The sequence below is a fragment of the Dermacentor andersoni genome, chromosome 11 (assembly GCF_023375885.2).
Source record: "Dermacentor andersoni chromosome 11, qqDerAnde1_hic_scaffold, whole genome shotgun sequence".
Taxonomy (NCBI): Eukaryota; Metazoa; Arthropoda; class Arachnida; order Ixodida; family Ixodidae; genus Dermacentor; species Dermacentor andersoni.
The window spans coordinates 52,320,274-52,345,486 of record NC_092824.1 but is presented as its reverse complement, the minus strand read 5'-3'; the positions used below and the strand labels follow the sequence as shown (position 1 = coordinate 52,345,486).

General features: G+C 50.3%; 1 protein-coding gene and 2 long non-coding RNA genes across 4 annotated transcripts in view; 1 reads left to right on the top strand and 2 right to left on the bottom strand.

The window, feature by feature from the left end:
* The window catches only part of LOC140213957 (uncharacterized), a 102,745-nt gene extending 92,718 nt beyond the window's left edge, over positions 1-10,027 (bottom strand). The window contains exon 1 of the long non-coding RNA XR_011890881.1: positions 9,948-10,027. This is a non-coding gene — a long non-coding RNA (uncharacterized lncRNA). The remainder of the gene's footprint in view (positions 1-9,947) is intronic.
* LOC126518192 (uncharacterized) overlaps positions 1-25,213 on the top strand; it is a 99,955-nt gene that overhangs the window by 64,074 nt on the left and 10,668 nt on the right. The window contains exons 2-7 of the mRNA XM_072285148.1: positions 9,976-10,156; positions 11,370-11,446; positions 11,592-11,690; positions 12,001-12,240; positions 13,273-13,385; positions 22,054-22,171. Coding sequence (XP_072141249.1) covers positions 9,976-10,156; positions 11,370-11,446; positions 11,592-11,690; positions 12,001-12,240; positions 13,273-13,385; positions 22,054-22,171 — 828 coding nt within the window. The remainder of the gene's footprint in view (positions 1-9,975; positions 10,157-11,369; positions 11,447-11,591; positions 11,691-12,000; positions 12,241-13,272; positions 13,386-22,053; positions 22,172-25,213) is intronic.
* LOC129381711 (uncharacterized) lies at positions 10,056-25,195 on the bottom strand. Of its 2 annotated transcripts, none has more exons than XR_011890880.1 (3): positions 24,193-25,195; positions 12,206-12,283; positions 10,056-10,145 (listed from the first exon to the last, which is right to left on the bottom strand). It is a non-coding gene; the product is annotated as an uncharacterized lncRNA (long non-coding RNA). The 2 variants fall into 2 exon arrangements; XR_011890879.1 differs by lacking the exon at positions 24,193-25,195 and adding an exon at positions 21,519-22,007.

The following is a 25,213-nucleotide window of genomic DNA, read 5'->3' as shown; positions in this document are numbered from 1 at the left end:
CGAAGCTGACGTTTCTTTCGTTCATTTTTTTCTATTACTACTCCCAGACAGAGTCGCTTAAAGGAGACTCTGTCTGGGAGTAGTAAATATATAGTAAAAGAGTAGAGTAGTAGAGAATAAAGAGTAGTAACTATAGTAGTAAAAAAGCAACTATAAACTAGCTTATGCTACAGATCTTATTCGAAAATGTTGTTGCTCGAAAAATTCCATTTCCATTTAAATAACTGTAGCGCCAAGAAAACCGTCGGACGCGAGAAAGGTGACGGGGATGAGCGCTCCACTTACTGCGGGAGCTTAGAAAAAAAACAAAAAACGTAACGAGTGTAGCATTACAGTGTACAGTAGTAGCAATCGTCCTGTTACCTTTATTGTATCTGTCAGTCGTGGCAATGCTAGGATTATTGCTTGAAGTGTGAGCCGACTAGCCCAAGAGCAGGCTCTGCTTATCCATTTTCATTCTTTTGATGGAGGAAAAAACAAATGCTCCTTTCCTAGCGTTAAAATGAAATGAAGGTCAGTCTTCAGTTACTTTTTTTTTTTGGTAGTGCATAGCTAGAAAAGACGCGATACCGATAAAAACCGGCGGTGGCGCTGACTCCGAGTTCCCACACTATGGCTCGCCGTGAGGTTGTGAATCTTGACGGCGTCTGCTAAGCATTCTGAACTTTTTTTTTATTATTATCCGTCAAAGGGGGAGACGACCACATTGTATTCTAAAAAGACCCAAACGCTGAACTTGGTAAACTTGAAGCTAGAAAGGCTAAAATCCCCCCAAGAAAGAAAGAAATACATGCTTTGAAATTCGTAATATCACGCCGGCGTACCCGCGCTGGGGTTTTTCGCGAGAAAACGAACTTACATTACCCCAAGATTACCCTATATAGAGTTCTAAAAGAATAATTTATCAGTTGTTTTTCTTCAACCTCACTTCGAGTTCCCGTTTAGTGTATGCATTTAATGTTACACCGAATTACATGACGCATACGGCACACCTATATCTGTTCTGCGATTTCTGAAGGCTACACAGGACTGAACAATAACCGTCTGTGACAGGGAGCAGAGAAGTTTCGCTACGTCGGCGACATCAACGCTGGACTTTCTCTCCTCATAATCTTTCCCTCCCGTTACACCAGCGCAGGGTAGCCAACCGAGCTCAGTCCTGGACAACCTCCCTGTCTTTCATTTATCCTTGTCTCTATGTATACCGTTTAATACGTGAACCACACCGTTTATCGGTCGCGAATGCGAGCAGTCAGCGAAGTCTCTCTAGCCTGCGTATCGTCGCTTATTATGTATGTACGAAACTGGGTATACGAAACTCGCAGAGACAGGAAGGGGGGGTGACCAGGGGGGGGGAGAGGGGGTGTTGTTTTCCTTTGCTTCGGCCACTTCTCCGGGAGAGGGGAAATTCCGCCTCCTTTCTTTTTCTTCCATGGGAATCCCGGAATCGGGCCGTTCCCTTGCGTCGGCCCACGGGGAGTGCGGCGACCTACCACGTTTCTTCCGTCGACCTCCCCTTTCTGCCGCAGGACCCGAGAGAACCTCGCTGGGCCCGGCGGGCCGATCTACGATTTCACTTATCGCTGCGCTGGGCGGATAATTCTCGCTTCCCCCGGGTTTACGTTGCCAACCTGCCGGCGAGGCTGAAAATTAACGAGGAATCCTACTTTTCTTTTTAAGTAGAAGAAGAAAAGCATGTACTAGCAATCGACACGTAAACATTAAAAAAAAAATGAAAAGAAAACCAAGAAAGGGAATGACCGGCTGTAGCTTTAAAGAAAGTCCCCGAGTAATGCTATATATAGAACGGAGCCGGCGGAGCGGGGCCTTCCGTTCCTCCAACTTCTGCCGCAAAACTAGCGCACGCAAAAAGTTGTTAAAGAAAGAAAGTGCGCCCTCATACAGGGGCACTCCCCCTTAGATATTCGAACCTGCCGGCCGATGGGCTCTCGTTCGGTGAAAAACATACGCGTTGTACGTACGGATGGGTGCCGGCGTTCCCTCCCCCCCCCCCCTCCCGTTCTCAGTATCCAGAGCCGTTGGGCTGTGCGTGCGTCCGTTTACGCGCACAGCTGAAAGTGGATGATACGGAGCCAGCTGCTGTTCCCGAGGTGCACCTCCTCCCCCCCCCCCCCTTGCCCCCTCGTCCCCCGTACTCGGTGCGTTCATTCACGAGGCCGAATAAAGCCCACGTGAGGACGGGAGCCCGTGCAGCCGGCCGTTTTCATTGAGAAAAATCTTCCACCCAATACCATAGCAGGCCGGAGTCGTCGTGGAAGTTGCCGGCGAGGCGGGCGCTGGAACTGTGGCGGAACCGTACGCGCGTGTATGCATGTGTGTGAGGGAGAGAGAGAGGGACGATGGGGAGCGAGCTGCGATCGTCGGGCGATTCGTGGGGAGAGAAGTAGAGTGTATACCGGAATTTCCCTAGGTGCGGGAACAACCTGCGCGAGCGGCAGGTCGTTTCGAGGACAGCTGGTGGTTTTTTCACGTACTGTTTGTTGCAGGGACATGCATGAATGGTCACGTAGGAAAGTGGAGGAGGGAGGAGGAAGGAGGGAGGGGTACGACGGCGCAGTGGTCTGCGGGAGATCGGATGGCGAAAGCAGCACTTGCGACCAGGAACGACCCTGCGGGTCATTTTTCTTGGGTCGTTAGTGTCGGTCTCCTATCGTTTTATTATTCTATGGTGCACGCCAGTTCACTCAGGTGCTCTTACATACAGGTAGATCGAAGTGTGCGTGCGTGTGTGTGTGGGGGGGGGGGGATACTGCAAAACAAAGGCACTGAAACGTCTTTCCTTGATAATTTCATCGGCGGGCTGCAGCTGCTGACATCGAGCCGCATCGGGTAGACTGTGCATCGCCGTGATTGGCGTTACTGAGGCCTTCTTGGAAATAGAAAACTGGAGCTCGCGTAATCAGCAACATTTGCCGTCAACAAGTTATCATTCGCTGATCAGACTCTTTAGCAAAGTGGGGTCGGGCGAGGTTGGTTAACGTTACTATTTGAAAAAGCAAACGGGACGAAAGGCACGGGAATTGGGAGTACACAGGACAAGCGGTTGCCCTAAGTTAATCTTATGGGGTTATGCGTGCGAAAACCACGAGTTAGTGGGAGGTAGTCCGAAACAATCTTCACCTCATATGGTTCTTTGAGATGCACCCAATGCAAGGTACACGAGCGTTTTGCGTATGTTATCGCCAGCATCGGAATGCGGTCGGGAATGAACCCGCGACCTCGAACTGAGCAGCGCAATGCCACAGCCTAGAGTGGGCTACCGAGGCGGTTGCGTTTACCCCGACTAGGGTGCACAGGGCAAGAGCACGGGCCTGGTCCCCAAATATCTAACCCTGCGAAAAGTGCAGTGGCAAACACAACGGGTGCCGGTTTTGACGTCCTCGGGCCGTCACTCACCCTGGCTTTTCGACCTCAGACATGCTGCAAATGCATCTGTATATAAAGGACAACACCAGGGGTCTACCCCTCTCCCTTTCGGTCGGGGGCAGCGATCCAGCGACGAAAAAACAAAGCGGGCCCTGTATTCGCGTGCACGTCCCAGCGCGCGCACGTACACTGTATACACACAGTGGCTTATAAGGGAGCGAGGCCCACAGGGCGCTTTATGGCGAATGCGTACGCGGCAACAAAAGTGCCGTAACGAGCGGTCAGCTCTCTCGCCCTCCGTTGGCCGCTATTCTGCGCCGGACAGAGCGCACTAATGAGAGAGGAGGCGGGCGAGGAGGCGAGAGACGTGCCTCCGCTTGGTCCCCCAGCAGCGCGGTCAAAGCCGATGGGCCCGCACAGAAAAGCCACGGCCAAAGATAGCGGCGCCGTTTCGGCCTCGGCTCGAAGTGCTCCCGTGCGCGCAACGCTTCTCTGGCCGCGCAGGCTGCGGCGAGACCCGAAAAGGGGGCCAGAGTCGTACACAAAGGGATGCGAACACGTACACCCGATGGTCTTTTCTTGGCCGGCCACCGCGCCGAGAGAGTATGGACACACTGAGCACAGACGCGTCTCTGAGGGGATGCGATCTCTGTGCGCGGTTCTGTCGTCTGCTCGGTTCGTGCGTGCATGTGTGCGCGAGTCTGTGTCGCTGTTGGCCCGCGTGCGTGTGTGTGCGTTAGTGCGCGCCAAGTTTAATTCGCGAAAAGCGTCCCCGCCGTTGACCACATAGATGACGGCGGCTGAAGGCGACAGTGGCCAGCGGGTTTCGGAAGCGGCCCGCCAGCAGGAAGAGTTTATCTCGTGGCCTGACCTAGAAAAAAAAAAAGAATGAAGTCGTCGCCGTTAAGGATCTCTGCTTTCACTGCGACCAGCGAGAGAACGGCTAGCGAGTGTGCTAGCGGTGTGGTGTATCGGCCGCGGGAGGGGAGGGGGGAGAGGTGGAGCGTTTCTTAGCGAGCGAAGAAAGGACAACGGCTTATATTCTCACGGTTAAACTAGGCACCCTGCGCCTGCGCGAAGTTGACTATACTGCTTTTCATTCTTGAAACGCGACGGGAAATACTGCTGCCAGCTCGCGCAGATGGCGAGGATGTCCAAGACGGCACGCGGGAGAGAGAAATATTCCGTGAGAGCGCCTCTCGACACCTTGCAGAGAAGGGTGGCACTGCTGAGGAAGCAAAGTATGCGTCGCAATGTTTCAGTGGCTGCGACGTACTGCAGTCGGATCACGAGATCGCGGGTTCGACACAGCTGCCTTTCGTACAGAGGAGGTATTCAAAAAACGCGTGTAATTTATTGCGTCTTGGGTAGACATTAAATGATCCCGAGTGGTGGTAAACCACCTTAATAACCTTTCCACTATGGCGTGTCTAACAGTTTCATAACTTGCTAGTTGCGTTGCAACGGTAAACTCCGTTTGAAGTAATAATACTAATACAAAAAAGGTCGAAGGAGGAGGCGATTCCCGCCGTTGTGATTTTTTCGGAACTTTCGTGCTCCCATGTATACAGAGCTGTTCTCGCGCACCGAAGATGAGCACCGCATAGACCTTACTAAGATGGCGGTCATCGCAAAGTGATATTCTCTTTACCGAAGTCAACGCAGCGCGACATTTTTTTTTTTTTTTATTAACCGATATTAAGAACCAGGGGCGGAACTCTCAAAGTATTTCGTCCGTAAGTGGTATTTGCCATTGGCTGCGCGTCTTCGCCAATAAACGTCTATAGCATTAGGACTGGATTAAATTTTCTCTTACGAACAAATCTTGCGTAGGAGCTTCCTGTGAATACTTGCAGAACAAACTTCAGCCTAGCTTGCTCGAAAGCAAGCCGTAATGCCACTTTCTTTCTTTCTTTCTTTCTTTCTTTCTTTCTTTCTTTCTTTCTTTCTTCCTTTCATTCTTTGTAGTAAGTTGGGTCTCGCCCGGTCTCTATTGGCAATGTCAGAAACAAGAGATGTTCCGTGGTTGAGATGCCAGACCTTTATCTTTCATAGCACACGCACAACTTCCACGTCCACTCCTCTGGCCATCATGTACCTGCGCGCCTCATCGCATTGTTCAACCGTCGCATATATTACGACGGAAACATATACTCCAGAGGTTTTCCTCTACAGTTCCCAACAAGGAGCTCTGCGTTCTCGATGAAGACGTGTACTACCGCGCCGGTGACGCGGGTGCAAGCACGGCGAGAAGATTGCCCGGCGAGATGGCCCTCAATTACTCGCGTCGTTGACGTTTCGCTGAGCAATACGGGTTGCCTTCTCGAAATAGACGGCCATCTCTTCGCGTCGGTGGACTGATGAAGACAAGACGAGCCGAGCCGTGCGTGAGCTGTCTCCATCGGGCTTTGGCCGCAGCCGCTCTGTACGCTTCCTCGTTTGTGTAGAATATATACCATACAGCGTAACAAATGGTGGCACGGAAAGAAAGGCGCGGCAGTTATACGGATTGGTGCTCGCTATCTACTGACCTGCCTGCACTTCTGTCACTTTTTCTGGACTCGGTTCGGCTGATAAGCGAAACACAAACGATGCGTGGTCGAAACAGAAAGACGGAAGATATCGGGAGAATTCGTTATATTTAGACTCTTTCCACCGAACATACCGAAAGCAAATATGGTTAGGCGTGCAACACTGCTATTGGAGTGATCGTTCGGACAAGGCTTCCAGAAAAAAATGGCGACAGTATCTATACAAAGCGATGCGGATGGAGGGGGCGGGGGCGACCTGCAAGTTAAACCTAATTGCGCAACTTAAAAGGCGCGAAGAAAGTGAACGACGCCGCCAAGCATCCACCTCCACAGACGATGCTATACGCCCACGCCCCTCCCCCCCCGCCCCCCACCCCCGCGAGCTCGCTTTGGAAGAACGGCGCCGGCGGCCAATTTCCTTTGTCTCCCACTTAATGCAGTCATTATATTCCGGAAAGGGGGGGGGGGGGACGTGCGCACACGGCAAAACATGGTGCACGAGGGAGGTGGTAACTTTGGGAGGGGGGGGGGGGAGTAACCATTGCGAGGGTTTTCCTGTAAACGCACGTTCGAGCAGCGCGCTCACACGCGAGCATGCTCCGAGAGCGTCGTGCGTGAGCTCTGCCGGCCGCCGCCTAGGTAGATGGCCGGCATTGTCCCGCTAGCACGGGCAGCAGTCGCCCGTGCGCAGCCAAGCACTTCGGGGCCGCGCTAATTCGCGTAGGAAGAGGGCCGAACGGCCGCCGCCCCCGCTCTTGTGTACGCCGCGTAGCCGCTCGCATGGGAACCGGGCTGTGGTTTCGCCCGAGCCTGGGTGCGTACGCTCGATGGAAGCGCGTCGAACGCGAGTGCAGACACGCACGGGGACGCGGCCGCGCACGCGAAACAAGCAGTCTACGGATGTCTAGGTCGGCGCAGCAGCTTTCGTTTTTTCGAAGACCGCGCTGGGTGCCTGCTTTGATGTTCTTGTGCGCGCGGTCGCTCATTGCGCTGTTCATGGAAAATCCATTCTGCGGAAGCACGCGAGAGACGTGGACGAAAGTTCATGCAGGGAAAAAAAACTGCCGTCCACCCGACTGTATATACCGCCGAGCCTCCAAAGGGAGCCCAATACAGGGTTCTCGGGAAGTTTCGCGGTTGAAGAAACATTCGTCCTGGTCCTGGGATCGAACCTGGGACCAACGCCGTTCCGGGGCGGTCGCCCTACCGTCCGAGCTAATCGGGAGACTTGCAGATCGCAGAGCGAGGGTTAACTGATCGACAACTCGAAGCAGAGAGACAGGCTGACTACGGTGGGAGCACGCAAAGTGGAGGAAGGCTCATGGAATGGGAACTTGCACTGTTTACGTGCACCAACACGAACAAAAACTATAACTCGCCATGGAGTACGCACGCTGGCTATTGTGCTTTAGTCTGGCCCTTGGTGAACTAAACCGAATGCCGCTACGTGACAAGGGAGGGTGTGGTGCTGTCTGCAAGGGTGCCCTTTTCTCCCAGACGGAGCGCATTGAGGCACCCTATACTGTCGACGGCATTCTGCAGACGACGGCATTTTGCGTACCCTTTTGCACGCAATGTTGTTCTGTCGCGAGGCTAGCCGAGGGACAAAGGCGCCCGACTGCGCGAACAGTGTGAAGCACGTGTTCGAGTGTGTGTATGTGTGTGTGTATATATATATATATATATATATATATATATATATATATATATATATATATATATATATATATATATAAAGCGGCGAGTGTACACATGCTCTGGGCGTTCGGGCGTTGCATGGTTGCTTGAAAGACACCGTCTGCTGCGCCAGATTAAAAAAAAAAAAAGCTCAATAGGCACGGACGACTGAACAGACGACAAAGTGCTTGCGTCGTCTGCTCACCCGCTCCTGTATTTTGAGCCGTTTTGAGTACGAAACCTAACCGGACGTAACCGACCAGCCCAAAACCAGCACTTTTGGCTGCTGTTTGCCCCGGAGCGGCGCTAAGTTCGGCCGAAGCAAACCGGCCGCTATTCGAACGGACACGATGTCGTTCATTTATTGATTGGTGGGTAGCACGCAAACGCGTTGCCGTTCGTGACGTCTTCTGGTGAACACTAAGCCAGTTTTATTCTTTGAAAACCCTGTTTTCGTTCCTTCAGCGGAAAAGGGCTGATTATTAAAGAAAACTAAAGCCGAACTTCCATCTTCTTCAGTTATGTGCGCCGGAATCTTATCACCGACGCGTCCGTCAGGAGGACGTACCTCACTGGCTTCTAAATACTGTGTCGTACTTGGGCCGCTTTGACGCAGAAACTAGTTGTATCACATCATGCTATCATCCTTTGCTTATTTGACAGCCAATTGTTTATGGAGTAGCCGGCGACACAGCAGTTACCAACATTTCCAACTTCCTCTGAATAAACCATATTTTCTAAAACCTACTAGGTTAAGTCTTGTGGTTCCTTCCGAATGCAAATGTAGTCCTTATTTACCGACATACGATTAATTATAGACCCAAGTAAACGCTGTCAAACTTCATGACGTCATGACGAGCCGGTGCGGGAGCGTCAGCCAGACGTCGCCACCAGTCCTTTGCTCCTGCAAATTCTCTAGCTTATGAAACCTCTTCTAACAGTCAGAGAAAAAAAAAGAAAACGACAGCTTTTTTTATTGCAGATGCGCAACTAATACAGCTTAGCATACGGTCCCCCTAAAATATAAGTACGTCACTGTTAGCTCCCCGCATCTTCGTACGTCCTTTTCTCTTTCAGTCGCGACTACATTGTGGAGCAGAAGGGAGGAGGGGGGGGGGGGGGAGGCACGTGTTCCACCAACAAGAGCTCACGTCACGTGCAAACTTTTGCGCCGAACTCTTCTGGCACCTCGGTAGGACCGCAGGTTGCGGAGGTTCAAAGCGCTCGCACCGGCGGTGCAGAATAGCACACCTGCAGACGAATGGCGGCAGACGACAAGCAGACGATGAGCAGACCATAACGGGAGGCGCCGCACGGTCGTCAGCAGCTGGGTCGCATGAATGCTGTTCAGCGTGCTTCATATTTGGGAGCGCACGCTGCAGCAGAGCACACCTGCGTGCTTTTGTTTGCGACTCAGCCCATAAGAGGCGCGCCCCTATACTTTGTTCTTCTTTAGTTCAACCATCACGAGCTGGGAAAGGCGAAGCTTCGAGTTTTCCAAGGCCGATCACTTTACCTGACCAGCCACTGCTATTATACAAGCTAATACAAGCTGAGAACACGCATAACGAGTACGTTGCAAGAACCCATACATTGAAAAAAGGAACAGTTATTTGGTAAGCAGATCATTTCTGCGGTAACCCACATATCGTAGGATGTTTCACGAAAGGGAAAATAATTTTGCTCCTTTCAACGATTACGGTAGATGAGGAGGCATTTTAGTGGCCAGGTGAACGCCTGCAACACTTGATTGGGTTAAACATCCTAAACCTCACCCAGGCTAAAAAGGGAATGCCCTATTGCGAAGACTCCGGATAAATTTTGACAACGTATAGGACTTTGTTACCTGCGTGCTCCTCAATTCAGGTACTCGGCCTTGACAGATCCAGAGGGGAAGGAACGCTTTGGGGTGTACCATCTGTGGTAGACTGCGCTTACTTGAACTGGATGGAAACTGTCATTGACTGGGCTTTAATTTTATTTATATTTCACTTTTTTTTTACAAACTATCGTTACTTACTATGCAAAAATTATGTGTTCTGGTGTACACACAATGCCATAAACTGAACTTTCTGTACACTTGCGTGAGCGTGTTCTGATATTTATTCACATTAAATTTAATATTTCTTGTTTGTTTCTTTGTTTGTTTTTTATAGTTTGTGCTGGCTCTGTTCGATATGTATTGCTTGGCTAATCGAGGAGTAGAGGAAATATATATATATATATATATATATATATATATATATATATATATATATATATATATATATATATATATATATATATATATAAAGCATAAGCAGTTGCAACGACGACAAAAAAAAAAAAAAAGGAAAATTCTTTCTCTCTAACCTATTCCGTCGATCTCTTCCCCTCGCAGGCTCCGCGGTGTGCTACTTCCCCGTCGAGCTTCACGGAACGTTCTTGATGCAGACGCAAGCGACGCAGGCGTACGGTGGCTCGGTGGTCTCCTACTCGGAGATCACCGTCGAGGTGGACGCCATACCGCCTTGGGGGCGCTGCCATCGGCGTCGGGGACACCACGTCATCCTGAAGGACAGGTACACATGCGACACCTGTACTATAACCTAACCATATACACATGTGCCTCGAGACGCGGTGCACCGTACCAGACGGGAAAAAAAAAAAAAAAAGAAGGACAGGATCACAAAAGGTGCTTTTTAACCCGCGGTACATCTTGCAGTATTAGACAGTTTTAGTTACACGTACGTAGAGGCTTTGCGTACGTAGAGCTTCTACGTGTCAGCAGTGCGCATGCGTACAACGTAGCGGGCGCGCGCGCGTCTCACGGATGTACGTGAGATTCAATTCTTTGCGTGCGTTTCTTGCGCACGTAGACAGCTTCGCGCGGTAGTTCCGCGAGATCACGAACAAGCGATAGCGGGCCGCGCGCGCGCAGACGGCTCGCATCGAAACACGGCGACAGGATTGCATTGGCTACCGCCGTGTTCACATTTCCCGATAGATGTGGCTACGGGGTCCCTCTTGGCGTGCGTAGCGTACGTGTAGCTAAAAGCGCGTCAGATGGCGTGTACGTAAGGCACGTAGGCTTTTCACGTTTGCGTACGTGAAGCCTCTACGTACGTGTAACTAAAACTGTCTATTGTTCACTCACATAAAAAGTAACCAATTAGCAAAGAAAACGAAAACGCTCGATTGGAACTTACGCACAGAGTACTCGTAGTGTCGGCCCGCCGGCTCCGTTTATTATAACAGCACAACACAGCATATTAATAATAACAAGAAATAACGGTACTTTACACAGATTTAGTAGATATTATCTACTGCGACAGATGGAACGCTGTTAGCCAGGCACGCTTTGAAGGCGCTGTTATGTGCTGTCAAATTCCGCGCCATATAGTCGAGTTCGCCATCTTGTCAGCTCTGATTGGCTCACAGGGCTGCTACAGCCTCTCCGATTGGCTGAAAACGCCAACATGGCGGAATTTGTCAGTGTGCGAGAATAGCACACCGGGTCTTCGAGAAAAATGACAGCCCCGCTAGCCGTCATTCCCTGGCATATACCTAGAATTACTGTTACATAGAATAGCAGCACAACGTCACTTTGCCCTCTAGAAGTTCTCAAGAAACTCTAGGATCTAGAGGGCTTTTACCTCATGTCGATGTCGACCCCTCTGCTTTTTCATCAAACAAAGTGTTCCTATCTTTATCCAATCGAAATGCTGAGTCCCATCATTTCGTCTCCTGCCAGCAGATGACCGTTGCTTATTATTGCCGTGGCCCTTCTCGCAGTACGGGTGCCGAAGACTGCATGCGTTGCTTCCACCTGACGCTCAAGACCCCGAACGTGATCCAGATCCACGCGGAAGGTGAGTGGCCGCAGCACTATTCAAATAAAAAGAAACAAATACAACCACAAGAAAAAAAGAAAGGTTGATTGTGTCAGACTCGATCGCGCACGTTGGCTAACGGTGTGCCGCATATGTGATTTTTTTTTTTTTTTTGCGCGTCCAGGACTCGCCCGATGCTACACGAACGAGGAGGCAGCCCGAGCTACCTGTCCCGATGACCGCGCCGTGTCGGAGCGGCGGTTCACCGAAATCATCCTCTACAGTGAGTGTCGACCGATCTCTGCCGATATGGGTCCACTTTTTTTCTAGCATATATACAGCGCTGAAAATATGGAGCCGTTCCCAAAGGCATACCTCATGACTGCGCGCTTCCAGGATGTTAAATTCAACAACTTTCATTCAAATTAATGCCCCACGGCAGCTGTTCCCACGGCAGCAGAACCATTGCAGCGCGAGAGTTCTCCCAAATATTAACATTTTTTTGTAGGAAACTCTCGTTGCTCTCGCATGCATTAAAGGGTTACGTGACGAAGGCGAACGCGATGGTAAAAGCGGCGGATATGCGTTCGCAGGGAAGCACCAGGAGGAGCAGCTGAAGGCCAACGGCCTGCTGGGCGAGCCGCCGTCGCCCTCGATGGCCGGTTCCTCGCTGCACCAGATGTTCTGCCCCATCAACGGCCGCTACCGCTTCCAGTACAGCGCCAACGGCGAGGAGTTCCGCTGCGCCGAACCCTACTCGTCCGAGCTGAGCAACTGTCCCAGGGGCGATGGACTCACCGTGCGATTCCGCCAGTGCTCCTTCCCCGACTTCGGTGAGCAGCCTCACGGGGGCGGGGAGTGGGTGGGACTTGTTCCCTAACGAAAAAACAAAAACAAGCTTAATTTCCACATTCAATAACCCCATATGAACGTTATGGGGGTCCTACATAAAAACCCCTATGTTCTTATGATCCTTATATGAACCGAGGGAGGTCCCACAGTAAAACCAATATGTTCCCATATGAACGTACGGGGCAAGTTCCGTATGATCTCTCTATGAACATAGAGGGGTCCCATATAAGAACCCGCGTGTTGCCATAGGATTATATAGGGCTTGCTTATATAGGATTCGCCGCGTCTGCTTTGGGAACATACGGGTCTTTATATAGGACCTCAAGTAGGGTCATGTTGAGTTATTGGATGTGGGGCCTAGATGTCTTCTTCTACAGTAAAAAGAAGCTGTGGCGAATCACATCAGTTCGGAGAGCGTGGTAGCTAGGAAATGTTTGTTGCTACGCTGCTTGGTAAAACATTGCTGCCAACTATCTTATTATGCTTTGTTGGAAATTTGAGCAAGAAACATATATATATATATATATGTTCTCAGATGTCAGCCTACTGAAATAATTGGTAGCGGTGCTCTAGCTTATGTTTGTTTGTGTGCACAATGTGCCATTTTGCTCGTGCACGTTGCCTTTGTAAAGTCGGCCGTCCTATATATATGCACGGCCAGTGCTGCTGTCTTTTTTTTTTTTCGGATACTCACCCATGAGTTCGAGCCGTGACGCTGGGCGTTCTTTTACACGTTTGCCATGTATACCTCGTATGTCCGTGCAGTATTAGTAGCGCTAGCGACTGAGGTCCATTCAAGCGTCACTCAAGTGCCGAGTACCACGAGATACGATGTTAACTAAAGGGCCGAGTATACCACTATACCATTTCACGTACCAAGTAGCGCAAGACCTGGACACCGAGTTTGGTTTAAGTGTCGAGTAACTACTCAGAGACCATCCGAATTTGCCATCCGAATGCGTTCCCGCCCCTGTGTACGGCTGACCATGCGCTTCTCGTCTCGTCTCGCGCAGACGTGAGCTTCCTGTGCCTCGGCGACTGGGAGAGCGGCCGAGGCGGAGACCGCTACCTGGCCCTCATGGACCTCCGGAAGGACCCGGAGTCCCGACCACGATACCGCTGCGGGGTGAGTGGGTACACACTGCGATTACGACCTTCAGATTGCGACCTCAAAAAATGCGATCTCGCGATGTTCCGACTTCAGCGTGCTAGTTGGCGCTGCGATACGTCGCACGTCGGCGCATCCGCTTCGGGCGCCGATTAATTCTGCCTACTCTCAACGCCTAAATTCACCACATCGTTGGAACCTTCAGAGTCGTGAGAAACGTGCTGCCAAAGAGCGGATTACGAATTTCTTCGCAGTTTTTCAGAGTTTCTTGTCACGTTTACAAAATGTGGACTTCATGCGAGAACTCTCTCTGGGAGCGTCAGATATGAGAACATGAACCATTTCGTGTTTAGCATACTTTGAGAGAGCCCTTGTCTAGCATGCTTCGTGTCTAGCGTAGTTGGAGGGCGGGAGCATCTGCTAGGCAGATCGACAGTGATCACCAGTGTCAAGGTTGGCGAACTCATTTGGCAGTCTGACTTTCAGCGAGCGGAATGATGATGATGATGAAAAACTTTATTTATCCCTCTTTAAAGGGAAGGGGGCAATGGAATAGAGGGTGGGGGGAGGAACTACTTGAAGTAGGCCTCCTTTATCCTCTCAGCCCACTCCAGGATGGCCTCCTGAAGTTCGGGCCTGGAGCTGCGCAAGGCAGCCTCCCACTGCTCCTCACTAGATATTAGTTGCTTGAGGAAAGGGGGATGGGGGTGCTTAGGGCACCCCCACATGATGTGGCTTAAGTCTGCTCTGGGAGAGACACAGAATTTACAAGAGGGAGAAAGGTAAATGGCGGGATGAATGCGGTGGAGGAGGTAAGGGGACGGAAAGGTGCGAGTCTGCAGCTGTCGCCACAGAACTTCACACCTACGCGGGGATTTGCCCATCAGTGGCGGAAAGGTTAAGCGGTCTAATCGGTAGTGTGTGCAGATTTCGTGGTAAGTAATAAGTCGATCCCGCGCTGTAAACGGCGCCTCCTCCGTGGCGAGGTCCGACGCATCTGATGCCTGAGCCCGGACTGTAAATCCTCGGGCACTGGCATGAGCCGCCTCGTTTCCGGCAAGGCCCGCACGCGCGGGAGTCCAGATTAATGCCACAGTTTGATTGAAAGGATGAGCCAAGAGGAGAGAAAAAGAACTGTTCGAAATGTGCTCAGGGCGAAGACTGGCTCTGGTGCCATCGTTGGCACTATTGGGGCCTGTGTGCGCGCTTGTGAGCACAGACTTTTTTGGCCGCTTCTGAAAGTACTTGTGTTCACCGAGTTCGACACCTCAACGCGGTTGCAGTTGTGCTCTTACCTTAAAGATTAGTTTCCTTGGGGAGTGGCTGTTAAAGCACGAGTTACAATTTTCTTTTTCTCTCACATCTCTCGACGCAACTTTGAGAACCGAGAACGTCGTGCTAACCAGTTCTTAATCGACTTTTGATTGCCCGTTTGCGGGGGGAATTAACCTAACTGCGCTAAAAAAGTGAGCACTGATACGCGTTAACACACTCACGCGTTCTCCGGGCCGCGAAGGCTGCCCGTCGGGCGTTTCGATCGGAAGTTCTATTTTTTGCGCGCCTGCGAAGGAAATGTAAAAAAAGAAAGAAAAAAAAAAAACGATTGCGGAGACCTTCGACGAAGCCGTAAGACCTGCGTCCATTGTCCAAGTGCACGGGCAAACGACGCAGGAAGTGATCGCAGCAAGTCGGCAACGCGACCACAATCAAACTCACCCATGCGCGTCGACCAAGCGACAGCAGGCGTTTAACACCGGCGAATCGCCCGCGACGTCCTCGTGTGTTCCTAAAATCGTGAAACACAAACGTGTATAAACCGTGTCAAGAGCTCGACCAGCGTACGTAAAAAGGCGTGAACTTGAACGGCGAAACCACAAAGCGTAATACCGTCGTCGGGTAATGATGATCAAAAGAAATCACAGCTTCACGCACCGGTGTACGATTTTCTTTCTTTCTTTCTTTCTGTCGGTATTGCTCGCCTTCGCCCTTTTGGAAGGTCGACAGACGCGGCGCCTGACCTTAAGTCGCGTTTTCCGCATAGTACGACCTGCGGCCGCGGTATGCTGCCCTCCGGTGCTTTCTTTCCGAATCTCAATGCCGGAAAGAAAGAGAGAGGGGGGTTCGCATTCCTCAGTCACGCCCGCGTTTGAACCATTTCCGCGGTTGTTGGAGAAGGGGCTCGGCGGAACGAAAGGCCATTACGGGCGTTCTAAAGACTCGGAATGTTTTTTAACTCCGCTCATCGCCCCTGCGAAGATCGAGACACGCCGCGCATGCGCGGAACGCAACTTCAAACGATGAAGAAAACAAAACCTCCAAGCGAAGCGTTGTGTACAGAAGAAGAACGGGGCCCTCTCCCTTTCGCTCGGTGCCGTCCCTGCCGTAATCGAGTTCCAGCGCCGGTTTTCCATCGGCCACCCACAAGGGCACGTCTCGGCCCCCGAATTCGTCGGGCCGAGGAATGCCCCTACCCGTGCCCGGCTTAGTGCTCCCCCAACGTAATGCGCCTTAATTATCAAGCAGCGTGCTTTTAAAGAGACAGTCCCTTTAAAGAAACCCAATTCGAGCTATACGTTTGAAAAAGATACCGTTCTACAACGTCGAGAACGCCACCGTTAATTTGATACAAAGGGATCTATAAGCCGCAAAAGAACGCAAACACGAAAGGCTGATATGGCGACGCCGCCTTGAAGCTCTCGCACCAACCCGCCGTGACGTCACAGATTTTTTTTTTTCGCGGCATCTAGCTGCTCTGGCCTCCAGCTAATCTTTCTTATCGTTAAGGAACTACATCGTATTATAGAGAAGCCAAAGACTGAACTTAGCAAGTACGTGTCGTGGGGAACCCTTACTTGCATCACAACGCGTCCCAAACGCGAAAATATACGTCGAAATCCGTGACGTCACAGATTCATCGGCGCTAGAGCTCTGGCGCGAAAGTCAAGAAATCGAAGTCCGAAATACATTTTCTATACAAAAGTGATGCAGTCCCTGATCTAGTGCGGAAAGAGCACCCACTTCAAAAATACAGACTGTTTCTCGAAAAAGAAGGACCACACTGCACTCTACAGTGACTAAATACTCAACCTAGCAAGTTTTGAGAACATTTATTTTGCCAAAACGGCACTAAAAAAAATATTCCAAGTAATGACGTCACGTTTGCTTAGAAAAAGTACTGAGACTTCGGCGCGAAGAAAAAGTGAAGTTTGGCGTCCATTTTCTTCAGCGCTATCCAATATTTTTTTCTCCAAATGAAGGAAAATTGAGTTTTCATGCTTTCGCACATTTACCAACATCTGATTCTATGCCGGGAGTGCTATTTGGAGATTTGGGGTCTAACGTCCCGAATGCATGGGTTATGAGAGACGCCTCAGTGGAGTGATCTGCATTAATTTTGACCAGCTGGGTTTGTTTAACGTGCGCTTAATTCTTAGCGCACGGGCGCGTTGGCATTTTCACACCTCACCGAAATGCGAATGCTGCGATTCGAACCAGCGACCTCGTGCTCAGCATGCGCAACGCCATAGCCGCCGGACCACCCCGGCGGATGCCGCGAGGGCTACTCTTAGACAAGGGCGGCGATGTGGGCTTGTAATACCGTAATATTCAGTAAATAGACGCTGTCATATTCCGCCACGAATATATCAGCTCGAAGGCAAGAAATCTTTGGGAAAAGCCCGAAACATATCGGATGCATACTCAGGCAAGCTCCACACGGAAGTTCGTCGTCCTTTCTTTGCACCGAGCGAGTTTATCTGCAATTTGTTTCCCGGCAAAAAGAATAACAAAAAAAAAGAACGCTTGGGGAAAAAACAGGCTTCCAGCGACGACTATTCTCTGTTATTACAACTACTCGGAAAATACGACCCAACGAGCGCAGTAGCGCCTAACTAATGGAAGCTGATTTCGCACGCGACCACGCGCGTTTCCTCAAAGCGTCTTTTCTGGGCAATTTCGGGGATTGCGCTCATTCATTTTCTTTATTTTTATTTTTTGTGTGTAGCTGCGTTCCTCGTACACGCTTGCTTTAATTGTCCGACTCCCTATTATAGCCGCACAGTCCGGAGTTCGCTCTGCGGTCGTTCCCAGTTCGCCAAGTACCCGTCGCTTGGCGCTCATAACCTATTCTCCCACTCTCTCTTTATTATTACTTTTTCGCTCTTTCCTCGTAATTTCAGAGAACATTAGGCCGGACAGACCGCGTCCGTCCGGACAGTCCGCGCCAGCGCGCAATTAACTTAGCGCGGCTTAGGGACTGCAAGGCCGCGTCTTCTATTCTTCAAGCGACGAGGAAAACAAATTCAAAAAAAGAATAACACAAGGGGCCGGGGAGACGAGATGCCTGCAGGTATTTCGCCAAAGTGAACTGTTGGTTTTAAGTTCCCGCTATCGCAATGGAGGAAACGCACGTCCGTGTGTGTGTGTGCTCTAGCGCACAATAATTGTTCCTCCTCCTCACCGATCGCCATACACTCGCAGCTGAGCTTCTGTAGTTTCCTGGTGGTCGTCTGCTCTGTACTCCGTTCCAGTCTGCTCTATTTTTCCGCACCGGAGGGAAAACTGCGCGAAAGAAAAGTCAGGTTCGCCTGCATTTTCAAGTCGTTTCGCGGAAACGACGCTATAGGGCACGCGCTTGTCGCCAACGTCGTTTCGAAAATGACGCAACGGTCAAGTCACCGAAAGCGCGGACCGTTTGCCGACCGCGCGCGCGTTGGGCCGCGTGCTCGTGCTAATGAAACTCGCTGCAGGTTGTTCAGGAGCGGCGTCACCTCGCGAGAGAGAGAGAGAGAAAGAGGGGGGGAGGGAGGGAGGACGGCGGCAAATAGACAATGCCGGAGAATATGAAGGGCCTTCGCCATAAACAAACACCCGCGCGAGAGCTGCAGGCCACGCGCGCGGCCGGGTACGCCCTGTGAACTTACGCGTACAACACCATCCTCCGGCTTCGGAGTCAAACGAACGCGCCGCCCCGCGTGATATCGCCTTTGTGGGCCCGACCTGGACGACAAAAAAAAATAAAGAGAAAGGAAGAACTGTCGGACATCGTAATTGCGGCGTTTCCATATATTATTCTCTTCTCGTCTGAAGGATTTCTCTTTTCATATGTGTTTTCAATCTCCCCCCCGCTGATGCCAAAGGCACACGCTCACACACACACAGACCCACATCCGCATTGAGAAGTGAGCCTATGACATAGCACCAGCTGCGTAAACTAAAGCGGAAGTCATCTTGACGCACGATATTGACTGCACCGAAAACCCGAAATCTCCAGCGCCACGTGACCGCAAACCAATGGCCACGCGCCGTCAGCTCGGCGTCAGTGTTTTGGGCGGGAGGCGGCGGCAACTTTTAAGCAACTAAAAAACGGGAAAAAAAAAAGAAAAGCAACGCGCGAGACTAGGTCGAAACGCACCAGACGAAGCGCTGTGGGCGTAAGAAAGAGAGAGAACGGTTCACGGAATAAGCGAAGCGCTTATTTATCGTCCATGAGGGGTGTGTGTTGTATGCCGTACAGTTTATATACACAAACACTGCGGGCCCACAAAGACAGGCCGCCACCTCGCTGAAGCCACGGCGGTGCCGCACAGGCGATGATGCCTTCGCGGCCCTCAGCGTTTGTTTGGCAGGAAGGCAGGCCTTCTCAAGCGACGAGGTCGTTCTCCCACGATCCCGGGCTGGGCGTCAAGGGAGCCAGCAGACGACCGGCCGTTCGGATAGCAGACGATTCACGGCCGCGTCGCCGACGGCGCTGATAGCAGACGACGCGCAGTGAAAGGGAAAGAGGACGAAGCGCAGAGATAGCGAAGGACGCCGCTGCTTATGCATACGCGCTCGTGCACAACGCTTTCCCTCAAAGGCACTGTAGTTTATTTATTTCTTCACCAGCAGCTGTACCCGCGGGCGTCCTTCGTCCGGTGCTGCGTTTTATTTGCTTTGCCACTTCGCTTCTTGTGGCTCTTCCATAACGCGAGTTACGAAACATGTCCGCTCTCTTCTGTCCTCTCGACGTAGCCTGAGAGCAGCGAGGACGACAGGCTTGCACCCGGATAAAAAAGCGCCGGTCTGAAAACAATGAAATGCAGACAGCGCGCGGTGGAACTCCGGAAGATATAATGCGGGACGCGCATTGTGCGCGAGCCGCCTCCCTCGGAAGGCCTTTCTCGCTGCGCGCGGCCTAACCCTAATTCTCAGTTGCGGATCTCCCCTCGTCACCGCAACAGCAGACGACAGGAAAGAAAAAGAAAAGCGGGCGGAGCTGCAGACGAAACAACACAAAAGATAAGCGAAGGTGGGCGCGCGCGGCTTACGCAGGGCTTAGCAGCTATCCCAAACAGAGAACGCCCACGTGTGGCGTGGCCGTGTATTTGATGCCGCGCGCGCCGCAAACGGGGCCACGGCGTTTTTTTCTTCGCGCCCTGTCATTTCTGTCAGGGCGAAAGTGGCCGCGCCAGGGAGCATATACTCTCATCCGCGGAACGTGGCTCGTGCATGGAAAGCTGCAGTTTGGTGTCGACCTGTGAGGAATGCTTTCGGTTCCGTTTTGCTGACCTCTTCCGGCGACGCGGAGGCGGATACATACGTCGCACGCAACGCGGCGCTTTGATTATATGCGGTCGTCCTGCGCAACGTTAAAAAACGTATGCGGCGACTACGCACACAATGTATAAATGTATCGATCCACTGTCTATAAGACTATTTCACGGAAGCGTCCGAGTGCCGCCATCTTGGACTGTTAACACGTGATGTCTTCTATTTGTAACAGCCAAACGCACGGCACTACAGTCCATTCGTAAGCAGAAAAACGGTCGTACGGATGTATTCTGTATTTCACGACCCCGTTCATCTGACGTCACTGCGTACGAAACTGAGAAATTGTTTGTGTGACAGCCCAACATGGCGGCGCCCATCAATGCCTCATCTGAAATTTGTAGGGGTGTGCGAATGGTGATTTTTTGAGACTGAATCAAAATACGAATCGAATAGTTTTCGAGTAATGAATAGCCGTTGTCATAAGAAGCAAACAAGTAGTATCCTGGCATGCGCAGGGCTCTTAAGAGAGTGCGAATTATCGCTCTACAGGCTGTAAAGTATGGCTACCTAGGTGAAGCATCCTGTTCCATTACTCAAGTTCTCATGCTTTGTCTATACCAGAGGTGAACATTTAGCGCACGTGTGCTCCAATTTTATGCTTATTTGGGCGTAGTTGACGTTTAAAAATATTCCAAATGTATTCCAAAAATATTCGCATTTACGAAGAGTGACCACTCGACCCGAAGACCGAATCGAATAGGACACTATCCGATTCGTTAGTGGAAAGTTTCGAACATTCGCACGCCCCTAGAAATTTGAAACGGCAGTTGAAAGCGACGCTTGGAAAAGACGGGGTTATCGTGACGAAATGTATTTCGCGGTAAGGGACACACTGAAGGACCAGTTTAACTTAAGAAAATGCAGGGTTCAGTGTCCTGGTAATCCGCTGTTTCCAACAGATCAGAGCACACACAAACGTGCGAAGAGCCAGCGCTTAGTCCTTCTCAGTTCGTTTTTTCGTCTCCGAATGTGCGCTGTTATGCCGAAGTGGCAACATTGATGTTGCACTGACTGTCTCGGAAAAGCAGTGAATAGGCATGAAAGAGGTTGTTGCTCGCTGGAGCACGATCATAAACAGAGAGAGTGGAACGAATGTTTACGCTTCTTTTATAGGTGTAGAGTGTGGGTTTAGGATTCCTCTTTTATAGGTGCATAGTTTTAAAGGCGTAGCGTGTGGTTCCGCGACTCCTCTTTTACAGGTGCAATGTTTTCAATGCGTACCGTGTGGTTTCAGCACTCCTTTATAGGTGCACTTTATAGGGCGTAGTGTGTCGTCTCAGGATTGTTATTGTGTAGGCGCAAATCCTACACTCTAAGCTTTTTTACACCATTTGGGGAATGCATTGTACTCCATCTATAATCGTCATCGCTGTTGCGAGCACTTCACTTTATTTAATAATATATTGAGCTCGCTAATTTCTTGTCGGGAACGCTACGTCACGCTGATACCCGCATACCACATTGCCTGAAATTACCAAGCGAAGCTCAAAAAAAAACCGCGCGAGATAAATAACGATTATTGCTTAAGATAAGCGCCGAAAGGTTGTAAACGTTTCTTACAGTAAGTGGTGCAACTGTGGTTCCAGGATTCGGGAGTGCCTTTCAGGCTCTGTATATGTTACTACTGCACAGGACGGCCAACTCAAACGTCTCAGTCCGGCTGCTTCTTCCTCCTGCGATGTGAGAAACTGTTGAAATCCGTATAATTTTGACCACCTGAGGCGCTCCTAAACATCTTATACGAGAGTTTGACAGCGGCGACTAATAAAGTGTACTTCAAACAGTTTCCGCGTCGTCTGAAGCATTCTATCAGTCTACTTGCCCGCACAAAAAAATTGCCATACAATAAAGCTCTATTTGTCCCCATCATCGACTCTACCTTAAGCGTGAGCGTGTTAGTCGTATAGAGGCAGGCCAAGTGCCCTTTTACACCCCCTAAGGGTGTTAAAATGTTTCTAAGAGGGGCGCGTGTCAGAAAAACTCTTGGGTTTCTTGTACTCTGTTTGATCGTGGCGTTTGCTACGTTCACACCTTCCACCTTTTTTTTTTTCTTTTTTTTTTGTACTTCACTCTCTTTTTCTTTCTTTCTGCGCAGCTGTACCGAGAGGAGGCCGGCACAGGACGCGTCTACGTGGCGCTGTCATCTGACTCGACCTGCACCACTCAGCTGACGTCAGCCACCAGCGGCTACGAGTCGCTCGTGCTCACGCCAGGTGAGGCAAACAAAGCCGCCGCGGCTTGTACACGTCACACACACGTCATCCACAAGTTGCATGCGTTACCCCATCACACGCGTTACACGGAGGAAACCAATTAATTAATTATGGGGTTTTACGTGCCAAAACCACTTTCCGATTATGAGGCACGCCGTAGTGGAGGACTCCGGAAATTTCGACCACCTGGGTATCTTTAACGTGCACCTAAATCTAAGTACACGGGTGTTTTCGCATTTAGCCCCCATCGAAATGCGGCCGCCATGGCCGGGATTCGATCCCGCGACCTCGTGCTCAGCAGCCCAACACCATAGCCACTGAGCAACCACAGCGGGTGAGGAAACCAAAGGGCGCGCTCGAGCCCGATTTTCTCCGGCAGAACGCGAAAAAAGAAACTGCCAATACAACACGACCACTAACGAGGCCGACAGACGGGGAGAGAGCGCAACAGAAGCGCTGACTGTCAACTGATGGCTTATTTCGTAAGCATGGCTTAATGTAGCGAAAAAAGAAAAAGAATCGCACGCGAAATAAACAATCCATTGATAGTTAGAGCTTGTGCTGTGTTTTCTGTCATACGTATTTTTCAGTGTGCTAAATTTTCGACATAAGTGTGAATTTAAATGCTACCCAGTGAACCATTTATGTCCGTAGAACATAATGTTCTACGCATTGCACACATTCCATAGAAACCCACATTTCTCCAAACAACATTACAAGTACCTACTACGGATAATCTAAGTCCCATCCAGATCATGTTTCTGCAACGCTGAAAAGATATCGCAGCTGGACATGAATGACCTCAAATAGACGTTTATCTTAGGAATGCGGGAGGTCCATCGAACACCTAATGGATATTTCCCGTTCACGCTGTAATGAGATGCATGCCTGCAAGTGCCACCGCAGACGTACTATCGAATACAAATGAAATGCTAACAGCAGAGTGTGTCGCCGAAGCATAACTGAAAGCAGTGTGTGCCATCGACCAGCCATTGTTGTACACATGCACGCGGTTTCGACGCGGAATGCGGGGCTGCTTGTCCTGCTGCGATTACGTCACCTGTATTTTGTTTCAAGCTTGTATTCTCGCCGCGCCACGGCAGTGCCATTCCTACCTGCGATTACTGTTAAGGTTGCTCCTCCAGTGTGATACATTTTTTCGGTGCTATTCAAACCACGATTAGGCACTGGCAGCTTTGATGGCGGAAACAAAAGCAAAGCAACGCACGTTAGGAAACTGGGCGCGCGCCAGTCATATCATGCTACAGCATGCGGTGATGGTGCCAGCCACCATAACAGTGTACTGCCAGGTGGGAATGGCACTGCCGCGGCTGGACGAGAACACGACTTGCGGACAAAATACGGGTGACGTTCATCGTAAGCGGGTAGTGCTCCACTCTGCGCGAGAACCACAAGCCCACGCATGTGCACAATGACTGGCCGACGGTATGCACTGTACCTTTCGTTACGCTTTGGCCACACTCTCCGCTGTTCGCACTTCATTTGTCCTCCACGGTACATCTGCTGAGGCACGCTAATGCCACAGTTACCGCCGTTACGATATTTAGACATTAAAACTGATTAGTAGGGGGTAATGAAGGTCAAGAGTGCGCGGCCTGCATGTCAGCACTTGCTTCTGGGACCACGAGATTCGAGGTAGAAAGCCAGTACTTTCCAGCTATCTTTAAAGATAGATACTAAAAGAAGAATCCCGAGATGGAATGTTCGTCTCGAGAGGAAACTAGCTCAGGCAGTTCGTCACGCCACGAAAGCGCCAAACATATAACGCGTCGGATACTTAGAATAAAGCATTGCAAATGAGAAATAGCCCTGACACTTGGAAGAGGAGCTCCAGAAACCAAGCGATACAAATATGTCTGAAAATGAACCGCCAAAACGTTGACCCCGGGACATTTCTACAAGCGCCCCGCGAGGTGAACAAACGTACCACAAATATCAGTCAGGAGCACAGCTCTAAATTTCAGTACGCAGCTGTACGGTTCTGCCTATTACATACGTACGTGGTCCGTGGTCAACCGAACAAAAGTCGAAAAGTCACCGACGAAGCTCATTTCATGCTCCTCGCGCGCGGAAAATTATTTTGCACTTGCGTCGAGGCGCGCGGTGAAGTGATATCAGTGGCGATGTGAAGTCAAGGATAATGCCAGTTAAAGCTTCCTTTTTCCTCATAAACTGTCGTAATATATCAGCAAGTTGAAGATTACAGATTTTTAACAGTGTATAACTGAAAAACAAAGCGTTTATGCGTGCAAAAAAAAAATAACACGGCATAACCGAAACCGAAAGTTTTGGTTTTTGACGCGCGGTGTCACACATTGCGTGCGGAGGTCGTGCAAAATTGCTACTCATAACCACGTCGCAAAAAAATAAATGCTGCCATAGCTGAAGTTCTGGGCCTTAATGCTGCAAACTGAATATTTTCAAAGTGAACAGATGGATATTTCGCAATGCGGGAACACATTCGCCCTCTCGTAGGATCTCGAACATGTGCACACTATGTGCAATCAATGCGCGGAAGCTTTGGGCATACATGAGATGTCCAAGTCACTAACACATTCGATGTCCTTCGGATGACCCTTGATTGTCATGTACTAGTGGAAGATTGTATAGATGTGAACTAGACGTCATTAAATGTCTTGGATATTTGGTCTTTTGTGGTACGTCCAACGGACATTTATGGTTTGCTGGGTATAGTTTACTTTTCCTATTAAAGACGAAAGCTAGCTTTGCTGCTTATGGTTTGCTACTTGTGGTTTGAAGTTATATGTTATCACCCTCATTTACAATCTCGAGGGCTCCTTACAGTGCATAAGTGTCAGAGCAATGTACTAGTTGGTCACATAATCATCATAATGAACCTATTTCGACTCACTGCAGGGCGAAGCCCTCATCGAGTGACCTCATTTTCCACAATGCATGCGGATATCTAACATGTGAAATTTCACGGGCCTATATATATGATTCATGGGAACATATCAACAGTTTGTTTCTGTGAGGTTTGCGAACGAAGTAGTTCGAGCA